Source organism: Zosterops lateralis, assembly GCF_965231275.1.
Source record: "Zosterops lateralis genome assembly, chromosome: 13".
NCBI lineage: Eukaryota > Metazoa > Chordata > Aves > Passeriformes > Zosteropidae > Zosterops > Zosterops lateralis.
Genome location: NC_139773.1, coordinates 6,130,779 through 6,146,363, shown reverse-complemented (window position 1 = coordinate 6,146,363; position 15,585 = coordinate 6,130,779). Strand labels below are relative to the sequence as shown.

Sequence of the window (15,585 nt, the reverse complement as noted above, 5' to 3'; positions counted from 1 at the left end):
AGGCTTTACCTTCTAGAGTAAACAAATGTAATTAGTTTAAAAATTGCTCATAGTAGATAGAGACAAATATATTTATTTTCATTTCTCTTTTTCAGCTTCCTTTCAGATCTCCCACAATATTTTTCATGTGATACATGATTTAAGTATAGATCTTATCAATGCTACTGAGAGAGAAATGACTATTCTTGCATGAATTCACGTTGGTAAGAAAAAAACAGTGCTGGAAGTGTTTCCTGTAATTAATGTTCAGTTTGATTTTTTGTAATTCTTCAGTTTACATTTGATCATTACATTTTGCATTCCAAGTGCAGTATTTTATAATGTAATCTTTCTTTCTCTATTTAATTTCATTTTATTGATTTCAGATTGCATTTGCAGTTCACAGTTTGGCTTTCTAATCTTACCCTTAAAAGTGTTTGCATAAAACATGGAAACTGAAAATGTATTCATATAATTACACATTAGCAACAATGAGAAAGTTAAGAATCAAATCCATTGTCTGCATCCACACACATGATTTGTTCCACTCATTCTTATTAAATAAAAAAGTATTTTGTGCTCTGCATCAAAGACCCATAAGTTGAAATTACCAACCGAGTAGAACAGCATAACTTACAAATTTACATCAAGAGAAGACAGAGTAAATTTGGCACTTTCAGGATCTTTTTTCGTATGCTAAGGCAGATTATGGCCAATTAAAAAAAAAAAAAAAAAAAAAGAGTTGGAAGGAAATGCACTTATTACAGTTTAGTGTAAAAACCCCTGATGTTTTCAAGAAAAACAGTAGCTCCCACACTGGAAACTTTTTAAATTATAAGAACTATGTGTCAAAATGTTACAGCAAGAACATGATTAAAAATGGACACTGCGTTTTAACTGTCAAAATGTGAAGTATGCACAGAATTTCTCTTCACCTTTTTTTGGAAGCAATTGTTCAAATAAACACCATTTCCCAAGGTTATCTGCTAACAACCATAAAAAAGCTGGTAGAACATTTGCACATTTTCTCTTGTTCTCTCCTTCACTACTTAGTTGTCAAAATAGCATAAAGGTTTACTGCTGCTACAGGCTCCCAATGCTTTATATTTTTGAGTCAATATATATAAAAAACCTGACTGCCTCATGCATTTATAGCCGAGAGCATCACTTGCCAATCTCTAGTTTTAAACCAGAAAAAATGACTACATTTTATTCTCCACTCTCAGCCAAAGTTCAGTGCTGAGCAAGTCACTTTGGTTACAAGTAAAAATAATTTTTTCAGACAGCTGCTGCTTTATAATTATGCTGGACTGGATTTCAAAAATTCTCATTTTCCTTTATTCTGTGGTAGCCAAAGAGCATCCACTGATCTTTAAAAGCCCAACTGACCTGGTGAGTGAATTCATGTCAGTCTTTTTGAACAGGCCACATCCTGGCTACTTCTTAATTCTGCCTCCATAGCACACTCTCCCACTATAGGGCAATAGCAACCATTTACAAGAACAGTTACTCCTGAACGGTAAAAAACCAAGAAGCATTTGTTCCACAAAACAAATTAACAAGTGGCTTTTCCAAACAGCAGGAAATAATTTTCAAAGAGAACATACTACTGCTGGAAATAGAGTTTGTGATGATCTTGCAAAACCCAATTAGCCCACACTAGGAGGAGCATGCTAAATGCTTTTTGGACAAATAGTAAGACGCTGCTTTTTCTGCTACCTGTTATTTTATTTTAACTAAGAAGGCCTCTTGACCTATTTGAAATACTTTCTGCAGTCCGACACCACCTGACTGAATTAGAACCAGCAGCAGCTTTTCCAATGGAAAAGCTTCAATTAGAACCAGCAGCAGCAGTTAAGTCACAAATTGTAGGTGAAGAGCTGCAAGAGCAGTGAAGGCTGGAACTCACAAAACTTTAAAGTCCTGGAGATAGAATAGAGTGAACAGTCCTTAAGAAAAACCAGAGGATACCTTAGACTTGCTCCAAAGCTGTACCTTCAGCTCCAGTGACATTTTCTTCTGCTGGCATGTTGCTTCTATTTTGCTCTAAGTCATCCCTTCCAATGCCTGGGCAAATCTGAAGCAACAACCAGCTTTGTTCTAAGGGAGAGAAAACAAGTTTACTGCACTTCCCAGGAAAATACACTTTTAATTCAGTTTTGATATTTTCTTGCAGGTAAAAATAGATCCATTAAAAAAGATGGATATGCTTTTTTTTTTTTTTTTTTTTTTTTTTTTTTTTTTTTTTTAAATTTAGCACAGCCTGCCTGTATAGGCCAGGTACAGCAGCCTGGCCTAGTTCCCCTAGTGTCAGTGGAATTTTATGATTTACTCTCCAACCATCAGATTCATGGCTCTGTTTTCCAGAGTAAGGAAGGGTATCTTCTCAAAGTTCCACAACAACACAATTCCAAATTGCTTTTTTCCTTTTGGCAAACCTTGTGCTTTCTTTCAGCCTCACACCACAGGGACAGGTGACCGTAAAAATGAAGACAGTTCCCTATCCCAAAAGTTTAATATGCCACTGCTATCTATTGCTATTTCAGTCATTTCTCAGGGGTGTACAGTGACATGACTGCAAAGGGGCAAAGGACACAACAAACAGGGAATTCCATCCTTTGGATGACACTGGAGACTGGACACAGATCCGGGTGATTTGCTGTAGGTGACACTGCTGTGAGCAGAGAGTCAAAGCAGATGGTCTCCCTGGATGCCTTCCAACCTTACCCAGTCTGTCAGGAGCCTCACACTATTCTGTGAACAGTTGTTATACTACATGCTCTCTGCTTATAGAGCTCAAAAAATCCCCACCAAAGCCAACCAGACTGAAGGCAGCAGGTAATTCTTAATGATCAGGTCAGCCTAGCTACACCAGAAAACAGGACAGGGGGCCAGCATTGCCTTTTCTGTGTTTGTTCCTCATTGGAACTTGCTTCAGTGGAGAACCAAAATCAAGATTTTGGGTTCATTTAAGAGCAATTCTTTGATTTTCACCTCATAAATAAAGTCCCTGTAATAGTCTCCATTTCCTTTTAAGGCTGTGGCTAGCAATAACTATGTAAAACTGTTTGTGTAAGAATATTCTGAACCAACAAATTAAAGTTTAACATGGAAATAGTGTAAGGAAACATGCATTAAAGATGAGCATTTGCACTGAACAACCGCCCAGTGCAGGGATGCCCACAACTCTTGTAACTTTGGCTACAGCCTCTGTATTTACCTCAGAGATCCACTCTTTGCAGGCACCACAGAAAGCAGGACCCTGAAACCGGCATTATCTGGTGATGCGGAATCCTCCTCAGGCGCTCAGGCCTCAGGCCTCGGACACTTCACCACAGGGAGCTACTGCAGCTGCTAAGGGCTATTAATTTTACACTTAAGTCTTATTTTAAACGTAAAAAACAGCTGGAACATTTATTACTGTATAGTTTCATAGCTTAATACCTCAAGTTCTACTTTAAAAACCAAAACAAACTCGCCCAGAGAGGGAGGGACGCAGGTGCTGGTTCCCCTCACGCGGTGCCCACGACCCGCGGAACGGGGCCCGGGCCAGCCCCGCGTCCAATGATCTGCTCCGGAACCAGGAGACAGCGTGAGGATACAGGGAGGACACGGCGGGGACACGGCGGGGACACCGTGACGACACGGCGGGGACACGGCGGGGACACGGTGAGGACACGGCAGGACACGGCGGTCCCGTCCCCTCAGAGCCCGGCGGGCGGGAGGGCGCCCCCTGGCGGCGCCGCCTCCTGGAAGTGCCGCCCCCGGAAGTGTCGCCCCCTGGCGGCGCCCCCTGGAGCTGCAGAGATTAAAGGACAAGTAATTCTCGCCACACCCAAACCCAGATCAACCAAAAAACAAAACAAAACAAAACAAAAACAAAAACAAAAACAAAAACAAAAAAAAAAAAAAAAACCAAACAAACCACCCCAAAACCCGTCACGTAAATTCATCTTGAGTTACTTTATTTTTCACAATAATAAAAAATAAATTAGTCATAAACAAAAATAGTTAACATTTTTTCATCAAAGAGAAAATGTATACAATATGAAAATGATGCTGTACAGTTCTGGTTCAGGTACATTGCCACGGATATATATTCCTGAACGAGTCAGAAAGCAATTTGCCTATACTCTCCTCCTTTAATTCACTCAAGGAACTGGCTAATCAGAAAGTTTAGAAAATTGTATTATGGATTTACAGTATGACATATATACAAAAATATATATGTAATACCTCTGCTATAAAATTCCCTAAAAAGATGGGTTAGTATAATGAAAAAGCTGGACAAAATTTGAATGGTATATGTAAATAAATACATATTAGGTCCCTTTTAATAAAAAAATCTGCCTATTCTAAATATTTGAAATATTTTGGTGCAGTGGCTTGTTCCATAGACACAGCTCAGCATTACATATTTCCCATAGACATCTTGTATTTACAAATAACAACAAAATAAGTTATAATAAAGTATATCCTTCTGCCCAAATCAATTATGAGGGTCAAGTAGACAATTTTATACATATTAAAAAAAAAGTTAGGGTTTCTTTTGTCTCCCGTCCTTCCCGATCCTCTCTGTAGATCCTGAGTGACTCTGATGGGACTTCACAAGCTCGTAGGTACCCAACCCCTGCCAAGGCCACTGAGCTCAAGAGACCCAAATACAGGTCAGGACACGCAGTCACAACTGGTGCTGAAAGGTTCATCAGAATTAAGGTCCTCTCCTCTCCAGGCATGATGTTCTCAGCTGTATCCAATTACAGTTCATGGGGATATAGAAAACCGGGACTCTCACTCCTCTGAACTTCTGGTCATTAAAAGCTGAGAAGCAAAGAACCAAATTCTGCTGGTCTGCTATGAATTGTCTTACATGGAATTTTCTCTCTTTTCCCCAGTCTAAATTTTGCCCACAGTGAAACATTATCATGATTACAAGTTTGCTTTAAAATATATTGAAAATGCTTAGTGGATGATTTTTCATTTCTGATGTAGAAATATTTTACTCTGTTTTCTAAACAATGCCTAATTTCATCTCCCACAAACATTCTGTAAGTTTAGAAATAAATGAAGTTGACTTTCGTGTTCGAAATTTCATGATTTTTGTTCCAATTACAGGCATACACACAAATTATCTGCCCAATACACAGAACAGCTCCTAAGAAGTCAGAGACACTAAGTCTCAAGAAAACCAGGTAAACACATGGCTTTTCCTTTTTGAGGACCGTAACTCTTTGTGTGCAATAGATGTTACATATGAGAATAAAGGGCCACTACAGACTTCAATAGCTGTGCAACCACGGGGTCACTGCACAGCAATTAATTCAGTATGTCCTTTACTATTATGCATTTAAAACTACCCAACATGGACAGACACAACGATCCAGAAGCTGGCAAAAATACAGCTCTCTTAACAGCTGGGCTTATTTCTAACACAGATTCTTATAAATCAAAAGCCAGTTCAGGATTTTCAGTAATTCTGGCAGAATTTAATATTGTCATCCAAAGGACAAAGGGATGAAAGTGAGATAAAAAGGAGAAGCCTTGATGCTGGTGTAGAAGGGAGACAGGTCAGGATGAGGATGGGGAAAAGCAAAGCCCTAAAAGGCACATTTTACTACTTACACTGGTACAGGTTATAAAGAGAGGAGGCAAAGCCTCCTATACAAGCCCTAAATAAGCCATTGGCTGTTTGAGCACCTCTCCTTTCTCCCTCAGTGGTGACCACTGGCACTTTCTAGGACTACAGAGACTATATGACTGATACGAGACTGCACCATATTGCCACAAAACTGGGATCCAAGCAGTAACATTAAACACTGCTTTATTCATACACAAAGTTCTCCATTTGCTGAAGTACTGGGAGAAAGCAGGAAAAGTTTATGTGTGTAATGAGGAAGACAGCAGTTCCCAGTGCAGGGATCCTGAGGTGGTCCTGCACTGAGCTCCCCAGCACTGCCCTGCCTCCTGACAAGCCCGTCCCTATTCAGAGCCCTGGAGCTGAAGGTCACAGACACCAAAGCAAACACTGTCTCACTGCTGGCCAAGTCAGACACATTCACAGGGTCATTCCCACAGGAGCAACCCTTATGCTTCCACACCACCTTCTGGGAGAGGAAGGGAGAACTCCATGAATTCAGTCTTTCAAATCTGGTGTACACAAGGAATTCTACCTACATATGCTTGAAGATGACATTGCACAGGAGCTGGCAAACCCTGACAGGCCTTTGGTAAGCTGATAAACAACTGGACCAGGAATCCTCCATTCCAAATGGAAAGTGCTTTGAGACACAGAGCCTGCTCTGGATGAAGCTGATTTTGGCCAGATGCATGTCTGTAAGACATGGAAGTTGTATGCAGATTTTACCCCATAAGCAGCTGGACTCTTTCAATAAAGTATTTCACTTACTCTGGTCCTCCTGAATTGCATAAGGCACCTTCAAGGCAAGGAGGCACTTTTTCCACTGTTCTGCATGTTTTTGACTGTTATTAAAATGTCAGAAAAAGAAATTTAAAAAAACACTAAAAATCAGAAGTCTGCATAATTAGTATTTGCAATTGATAATATGCATAATTTCTTACTTATACTGGTTTCCTATCTGCTCTAAGTCTACTACATTCATTAAGGCCACCTTTGACTTACAGAAAATAAAGTCAGATCCTCTGCAGGCATCATCCTAAGCTGCAGCACTGCTCCATTAGAACATATACTTGCTACAGGCACAATTTCAAAATCATGCTTTGTGAGATGGTAAAATCTTAGCACAGCACTTGTGCAGACAATATTAGTACATCAAAGTGCTGATGAAAAGGACTCATTAGTTCATTTTGCAGGAACAACTATTTTAATAATGCTGACACATGAGAAGAGATGATAAATTATTAGGTTCAGCAGCATTCTGGCACTTTCCTTACCATTAGATATTTAATTAGGTAAAACAGTATTTGTTTGTTTTATCTGGTACATCTGAAAAATGTCTCTTTACTTTAAAAAAAAGTACAATTTGTATAACCACAGCTCACTGCATTCAATTCACAAAGCTGTATACATTAGATGTAATGCAGGGTTATACTGCTATGTGTATGTATATATTCTTTTATAGCTGTCATAGACAATGTTTATGTTAGTGGCAGCTTAACACAGCCTACAAGATGATCATCCTTGTAAAATAAGCTAGTGGCCATATATTGCAGAGCAAAAGAGCAGATTTTATAAAACAGGAGGATCTGTCTATGTGCTGAGACACTGATGGTCTCACAGCCAAAGTGTGTGTAAGAAGAATTTGTTCTGACTGCAAACGAGATTCTCTCTGCATCTCATTCACCTTGGGGTTTTCAGGAAGCCTTTTTATGGAACAGGTATTTCCCTCTAGCTGACAGGAAACACTTCCTTGGGACAAAAGAGACAACAGCTAAAATTATATAACGTATGTTAAGATTAGCTGCAATGAGATACACAGATGAAAATCTGTGTTCAGAAGTACTGGATTCCAGAGCTATTTACACTGCACTTTATCCATATCATTCTTTGGTCAAGAATCTAAGGAACATAATATGATAACAAATCTGTACGTTATCTTTGTGGATAAATCTTTGTAATACAAGGGAACAGGAGGACTGTGAAAGATTCATGAACTTGAATTAGAAGTTTCTTAATTAGAGTTTCTGTTTCTAACAACTTTATGTCTACTATTTACAGTGAAAAAGCCCAAGTCAAAGTGTACAGAAACAGTCAATGACATTTTTGGCTGACATATAACCATTTACAGTACAAAGAGTACCTCCAAATTTTAGGGGAAACACTTCTTCATTTCATGTAGCCAAACAGTATTAGTTCATCATGTCCAAAATATGTTTTTCAAGAGTGACCAAATCAAAACCTTCAAAAGTTAATCTCAATGCAAGGCAGCTTTCAGACTACAGGAATTCCACCTTCCTGTGGCTCCCAGCACACAACCTGCTGTGACTGGTTCCACATCCAGCAATGTTTGCCTCCCAGTGTTCCTCTCCACCAAAGAAAGAAGAAAAGGCTACACAATGAGGCTCAAACATGGCTCTGCATCAGTGGCAGGATACCTTAACCACACCTCTGGGAGTGACTGAACACAGATTATTACAGCTGTTTTACAACTCAGACATCAGGCACCTTAGGAACAGATGCATAGATGGGCATCACTAATTTACAAGCAATATGCTGTAATAAACAGCTGAATAAGCAGAGGTGTTTTTTTCCCCTCAGCCTTATTTACACATTTCAAAGACCTCTGAAATAAAGGCTAGAGAACATGCAGATAATGCAAAACCTCATCTGCACTGCATAGTACACAATTTGCTTTTAGCAAGTCTCAAGGCTGAGTACAGTAATTGCAGAAATGAAAAATCACCACTTCAATACAGCTCTAAGTCTGCAGCCATTCTTGAGTAATAGAAAAGGAGTGGTATGAATAGATCTGTGCAATGAAACTTTGAGCAAAAAAAGGCAAGTATGTTGTAATAATTGATCAAAACCTGAAGAACGTCAATAGCTAAGATCCCTTTTTACAGATACTCAGCTACTAGACTCATACTGCTGCCTGATACCAAGAGTAACAGACTGCTGTAAGGCACACAGGCCTCTCTCCTTTGGTGGTTGTTTCAGAAACTGGTGACATATCCAGACTAGGTCTGAACAAAGTACTTTGGTTTGGCAGTTGTTAAACAATAGTGCAGAGACAAGAATTAGGCAAGATCCCAGTTCTGAAATAAGTCCCCTACAGAAAAGAGACTTCACCAATGGAAACAATCATTTTATACCAGCAAAGGCTCCTCACCTTTCTGGTTAACCTGTCCCACTGACAGCTGCAGCTGTTAAAGACTTAAAGAGCCAGACACAAGTGTCACTCTGGTAGGGAACATATTTTAAAATCCATACAAAATTATAAAAGTGTATCTTCACAAGTTTATGAATTAAATATAAAGGTACCTTCTGGCAGTCAAGTGTGTATATATATGCTGCCTAAGGACATCAGTTAAAAGGACAACTGAGAGAGCTTAACAGTGACTCTGATTTATTATGAATGGACTGAAGTAGTTAAAAATATATGTTAGAGTGCTAGGAAACTGATGATAAATGTTTTCCAAGGGTCTGGTTCTTTGGGAAGTCATTTTTCTCATGCATGTTTCATTGATTTAGTCCTCTAACTAAAGGCAGTCCAAAACACCAAATAAAAATAAGCACTCAGAAAATATTGCATCCATACTGGTCAATTATCTCCAGTAATTGCCTGCAATTGATTTTAGTTTTCATTAATTTCACAATCTCAAGGCCAGTATGTTCCTTAAACAATTATCTGATGAGCAGGTGCAAATAATAGTATCATTAAAAATGAATGCTTTAAAAAAAATCATGATTTTACAACAAACATCCTAAAAGAGATAACTGCACAATAACTGTAATTGAAAAGGGTGTGAGATTTAACCACAGTCTCAATGCACTCAGCAATATAAACCCATCTCTAAGAAGCTCCAGCTGCTGCAGCACTGCTGGAGCTCCATGTGAAGAGCAGCCCTGGTGCTGTGAGCAGGGCAGGGTGTGTTATCTGCGCCCCAGGAAGCCTGGCTGTCTGTTGGCCACACGGGTGCAGGAGGCACAGCAGGCTGTCTTGTAGTAGGTATACACACAGAGCCGCGCCTGAACCACCACGTTGCAGTTGTAGTATTTGTCCTTGCAGTTCTCATCTGTGAAGGGAAATGAAGAGAGAAGAAACTAAAGAAAACAGTACTAGAGCAACAAATAACCAATTCCCTTCCTTTTACCAAGTAAAACCCCTTGGACCTGTGTTCAAACATTCACTGTCAGGTCAAAACATCTTCTCTAAGCAATTAAGTTAGATTATTTAGGATTTCATATAAAGATACATAAAGCAATGAAAGAAATTTAGCTATCCCCATTTCTCAGGTTTTTAATGTTGTTATCTTAAAGTACGTTGAATAATTCTCAACTGAAAGTTGTTGGAGACCATTCAGAGTTAAAACTGTCTCTAAATTCTTGCATCTTTCTCTTCCTAGACATTCTCATTACTATAAAAATCAAATTGCATGAGATGAATGCAAATTCAGGGCATCCCTGTATTTACTATATACAAAAGGAAATTGCTTCACTGCACTTTAATACCTTTAAGTTTAGTTTTGTCGGTTCTTATAGAACCTCTTTCCAAATACAGTATATAATGATCCTTTCTTGTTTGTTTGTTTTAAATACTCTTCCAAGAGTAACCTTGGGGAATGCAAGGAGGCTGCAGAAAAACACCCTGTATGTACCATTTTCACAGAAGCAGATCTCTCACATTCTCAGCAACTCCAAGAATAAGCCAGTTTCTTACACATTACAAGGAAAACATTTTTACTGGAAACCACTTTTAAATCACAGAAAAGAGCCGTATTTTGTGTAAAAATAAAACTCTGAACTTGATAAAGAAAATACACTATTAAAGCTTCTGCAATAGTATAAAATAACTTCTCCACTAGGTGGAGTTCCATAGTTAAGGCAGAAGTTTCCTCTGCCTTACCTATTTCAGGGACACAATCCTGTGTGTTACACGGTTCTTTCTCTTCAGGCTTGAGCTGTGGATCACACTGAGTGCTGGCTGCCATGTCATCCGACAGACATCGCACCTCCCGAACCCGAAATCCTCCTTCGCAGGACTTGGAACACTGAAACGATTAAGCTGAAGTTCATGAAGACCATAGGAGATGTGTAATGAACAGAAAGTAAACAAGAGAACCTTGAGGCCACACCCAGGCATCACTGCAGCTTTTTATCAACTTCACCCTACTGGTTTTTATTTTCTACCTATGAAGCCCTAAATATACAGGTAAAACTCTGTTAAAGATTCCCAAACATTTTTGACCGAAGGAGCAACAACTGGACAAATAAACATAGTGGACTCTGTGCAACTGAAATCAAGCTAAAACAATTGTCTTTCTGAATATATTACATAGCATCTGCTTCTTTAATTAGGCTGGTTGTTCTCAGCTCAAATCTACTCTCTCCACAGTGCTCACATTTCCTGCTTTAAGAATTTAACTGCACTGAACTTTAGTACTTGACTGTCCTGCCCTCCACTGTTCCTTTTGCCATTTATATATAAGCTGGAATAATTTTAATTACCTTTTTTTTCCTAGCACTCAATTATTTTTCACTTCTTGCAGCACAATGATTTTACTAAGCATTATAAGTTTCTTTGAATTTCTAAAGGAAATATTTCTGTGCTCCTTCAGGGTCTGTTATGAAGCCAGTGACTTTTCTACTTGCTTGTTATGGTACTTTTAAAGCCAATTATTACACATTTCTGCCCATACTGAAGCAAATCCCCACTGGCCAAGGATTTTGCCTGAGTGAGGTCTTTGAGATTTGGCTCACTGTCCAGTTTGACCTAATGCTCAAAAACTTAATTAAACCTGGGTTGTTTATGATTAAAACCTTAATAGCCCAAAACTAGTAAGAGTGTTTTCTTTCTGACTTTTTTGGCATAATTCTTTCTTTTCCTAACATTGCATAAACAACTTACCACAATTATAAAATCATATATTGTTAAAAACTAACTGAAGTAGTCTCAACATTATATCTTTTAACTGCTCTTTCATCTTTAAGTACAACCTTTAGCCACATTTGAAAGGGCAGCCATGTTCAACAGTAAGTGGACATGGGTTTTTCTAGAGTTACTCCTGTGACATGCCTTTACAGAATACTCTTATTATTCACATCCAGCCATAAGGACTGAGAACGGCACCAAGACTCCCATCACACCTCACACAAATCATTCTGAGCTGTACCCACATTGCAGAGCTGCCACTGGCAATTGGACTTACAGCTCAACAAAGACTCCAAGTTCCTGCATTCAATACAATGTCATCTCCTTCTGAGATGACAATGGACTTTCTGATTTTCATTTAGTACTAAAATGTTGAGGGGTTTTGGGTAAAAAAACCCAATAAACTATGTCAGATATAGGAAATTATAGAAAGATAGATGAAACTGAAGCATTTTGTGCCACAGTGGTGACTGTAGCTGGGTCCACTTCCAGGGGAAGCTGAAGTTACATGAAGTTGCACAATACATTTTCTCTCAGTGAAGTTCTAAGTATTACAGTGAAGAGTTTACAGTAAAATATTATGGTAAAACTGACTCTAAAAAATGAACATATCCCTCATTCTTTATTAAATGCTCCTTAATTTTAATGAAACTAGAGATCTGAAAGGAACTCCTAAGTGCACCACACTATCTCACTGCAAGGGCCAAACTAACTTTATAAAATAGGAAGATTCTATGAAGAAGACATCAATGATAAAAAGATCACCATGCAGTGTCTCTTTCTGGTCAAGGTACTTCCTGAATTTTCTATGTTCTATGTTATTATCATTCCTGTGTAAAATTAAATCACTTTCATGACGGGTGGTTGTATGCAAATTGTGTTCTCTTTCAATATAAACAGAAAAAATACATCAAACAAAGTACAGATACACGAAAACATGACAGACTTACTGTGCTCCATTCTGTATGAAACCACTTAGATCCACATGGTTTGAGGTAGCAGGATTGCTGGCTGGGAGGTTTTTCCAAATACGAACATTCATAGGGGTCCAAAACATCAAAATTACCTTCAGTTTTCCTAACACAAATGACTTCTCTCTGCTGAGTTCCACTACCACATTCAGTAGAGCACTGTGTCAGAGAACAAAAAAGTGGGAAAATCTGTTATTCTTCTCATGCCCTTCAACTTGTTTCCAAAGTAACGTTTCTCCACATCACATGGTACCACAGACTTAAACACATTTCTAATTATCTTCATGAAGAAGACATACGACTCTAAGTGTACTTCTGGAAAAATCTCAAAGTGTAGTTTTACCTGTAGCTACAAAAAGAAACTGGTATTTATTTTTCTAATCAAAGGAGAAGCATAACCCACTTTCTCCATAAACAGTGGTACTGTTTCTTGCTGAAGCAGGATCAAATGTGCTGCACTGAACTTTGGAGGGTTATAAGGTTAGAGCACACTTTTGCAGCTTTACAAAGCCTCACATTCTGTGCTGTTTTTAGAAAATGCCTTGATCTGCCAGGGTGTTATTTTCATGTTTGCAAGTATCTATGTGATGTAGTGCTGGTTCCAGTTCTGAAAAGCGAATTTGACTCACTTGGATTCCTACTACCCATTTAAAGGTTAAATACACACACAATACTGTTTCTGGCACTTGTAAAAAGGTTTTTAGATGATTAGAGCAACATATTGGTTTCTATGCTGAATAAAGGACTACGATTTTCAGAAGGCTTTTCCCAGCATAAACCAATGAAGTGGTCCTAACACTGGGGATTTTCTTGATCTTTTTGGTAGAATTTACAATCCCTTTACCAGGTTCCCACAAAACTCTTAAGCTGAATGAAGAACCTTAAGATAAATGCACCCAAATAAATTACAGGGAGTAGAGTAACTGCATGTTGTTTAACATAAAACATCTCTTTTAATGGTTCCTCCTAAAGGCACCATCTGAACACCCCACCTTAGCTCTGGCAGAGGAAGGCCAGCCCTCAGTGCTCCCTCCTGCTCTGCCCTACACACTGCTCTCATTTTGCTATTAAACTCCAGAGAGACCAGCCAGGACCTGGCCAGTAGAATTGATGTTGTCAGACACAGCTTTCAGATGAGTAAGGACTTTGTACCCTTGTGTGCATCAAACAATTCAATTCCATGCAAAGACAGAAGGTGAATGAAAAGAACAGTCAGGATGCTCTGACTGAGCACCTCCCCAGTGCAGCAAAAATGGGTACACAGTTCCTATTCACAGAAGAATATTCCTATTCAGAGCAATCTGAGGAACAAGGCCTGGATTTCATATGTTATTAGAATTGCAGAACAAAGATTTTTTAAATCTGAATTTGTTATTATTGTTACACATATCCTTATGCACAGTAATTATTACTTACACTTGAAAGCATTAGCATAGTAGCAGCCCTGTAGCCTCCCCCTCAACTGTACCAGTTTATTTTCCAGCTCCTTATCTCCTGGAAGGACTGTGGGATCTGCAGTGCAGGGAGCTAAGGGCACAGCTCCACCAAGTGCTGACACCAGCAGTCCCAAAGGCTCTTTGGGGCTCTCCCAAAGGCTATGCCAGAGCCTACACAAAGGGACATAAATGCCTGGGCATGAGTTAACAGCTTCTGAAATGCCTTTGTGCCTGACAGCAGAAATGTTCATTTGAAACAAGAAGGGCTACTAGATGTGCATGAAGGGAAGAATTTACTTTGAGGAAAGAGGCCACTAACCAAAATTTGTTCTTTTGCCTATTGTAATGACTTTCTGTACAACAAAGCTAACTTTTGGATTTAGCTATTGGTTTTTGCCTTATCTTTTGGAAATTCCAGATACATCCATATGTATAGGTATGTATCTCCCTGCATTTATGCATGACCACAAAAGCTCTACTTTAAGAATTGCAAATCCATTGGTTTAGTGTTTACATGAACATGCTGAGCAGCATTCTGTCACCATTCATTTCATAAATACACTGGGTCAGTAGGTGAAAGGTAAAAAATGAAGATAGAGAAGAGGAGAAGAACAAAATCTTTTTTTTTTTTTATCAAAGTAAAAAAACCCAGCAGATGCTGAAAAGTACTGAACACCAACTCAGTACAGAATACCAAAATACTCTAGAGAGATGAAGAAACATCTAATGGCACATATCTTTATTACATCAAAGCACAAGCTGAAAAGTAAAATACCAGCAGAAAAACAAGAGACATGTCAGATTTGGTGCTTGGCTCACCTGTGTCCAGCCCCCAGCAAACCACTCCACCTTGCCAGCGCAGGGCCCGTTGTCACAGGGGGTTGTCTCGGGGGGTCTGTTGTTGCCGCAGCCCTCCAGAGGCAAACTGCTGACATGGTTGGTCATGCAGACCACGGAGCGCGTGCGGATCCCGTCCCCGCACTCGGCCGAGCACTGCGGGAGAGACATGGGCACTGTGAGCTGCACACGGAAACGACAACTGACACTCGTGGAGGTCCATTCGGTTATGCAAAGTCAGTTATTTTTACTCGTAATTCAGCTGTAGCAAATTGTCTTACAGTTCCATACTTCTGAAAACATTACAAGTAGTACCTGTCTTTACAGTCAAAAATGACAGGATTAGCTATGAAAGAGAACTATTGGTTTACAGCTTTTTGTTCGCTTTCTTACTTTTCCTTTCTTCTCCCAGTCCGTAAATTCTTCATTTTCATTTTATTCATCCTTTTTCACCCTAATCAGTAGCTCTGAGAATGGGTTATTTCAGTAAGAGGCTTTTCAGACAGCAGTCCTGTTTCAGCCTTTGTTTTGCTCTCAGAGTTTCTCCTCCAAGCATTGAAGCTGCCAGCCAGGAGATCCTACACTGGCTGAAAGGACAAGGGTAGGAAGACTCTGAGGCCTGTGGCACTGCAAATAAAGTGACTGCACAGCACATCCTGGAAATTTTCCATATAACAAACTGACAGAATAAAATAGAAAAATACCAATTCTTTTGACAGATCATTTCAAAAGATTCAGGTAAATCCTCAGTAAATGACTGTAACTACCATGAGTTATTGCCCAGCCTGTTTC

At 39.2% G+C, this 15,585-nt stretch overlaps 1 protein-coding gene across 1 annotated transcript in view; it reads right to left on the bottom strand.

The window, feature by feature from the left end:
* Nucleotides 1-3,593: 3,593 nt before the first annotated feature.
* THSD4 (thrombospondin type 1 domain containing 4) overlaps nt 3,594-15,585 on the bottom strand; it is a 236,975-nt gene continuing 224,983 nt past the window's right edge. The window contains exons 15-18 of the mRNA XM_083871241.1: nt 14,776-14,949; nt 12,500-12,679; nt 10,524-10,668; nt 3,594-9,693 (exon numbers count right to left, since the gene is read on the bottom strand). Of these exons, the coding sequence (XP_083727367.1) occupies nt 9,551-9,693; nt 10,524-10,668; nt 12,500-12,679; nt 14,776-14,949 (642 nt within the window). The 3' untranslated portion in view covers nt 3,594-9,550. The remainder of the gene's footprint in view (nt 9,694-10,523; nt 10,669-12,499; nt 12,680-14,775; nt 14,950-15,585) is intronic.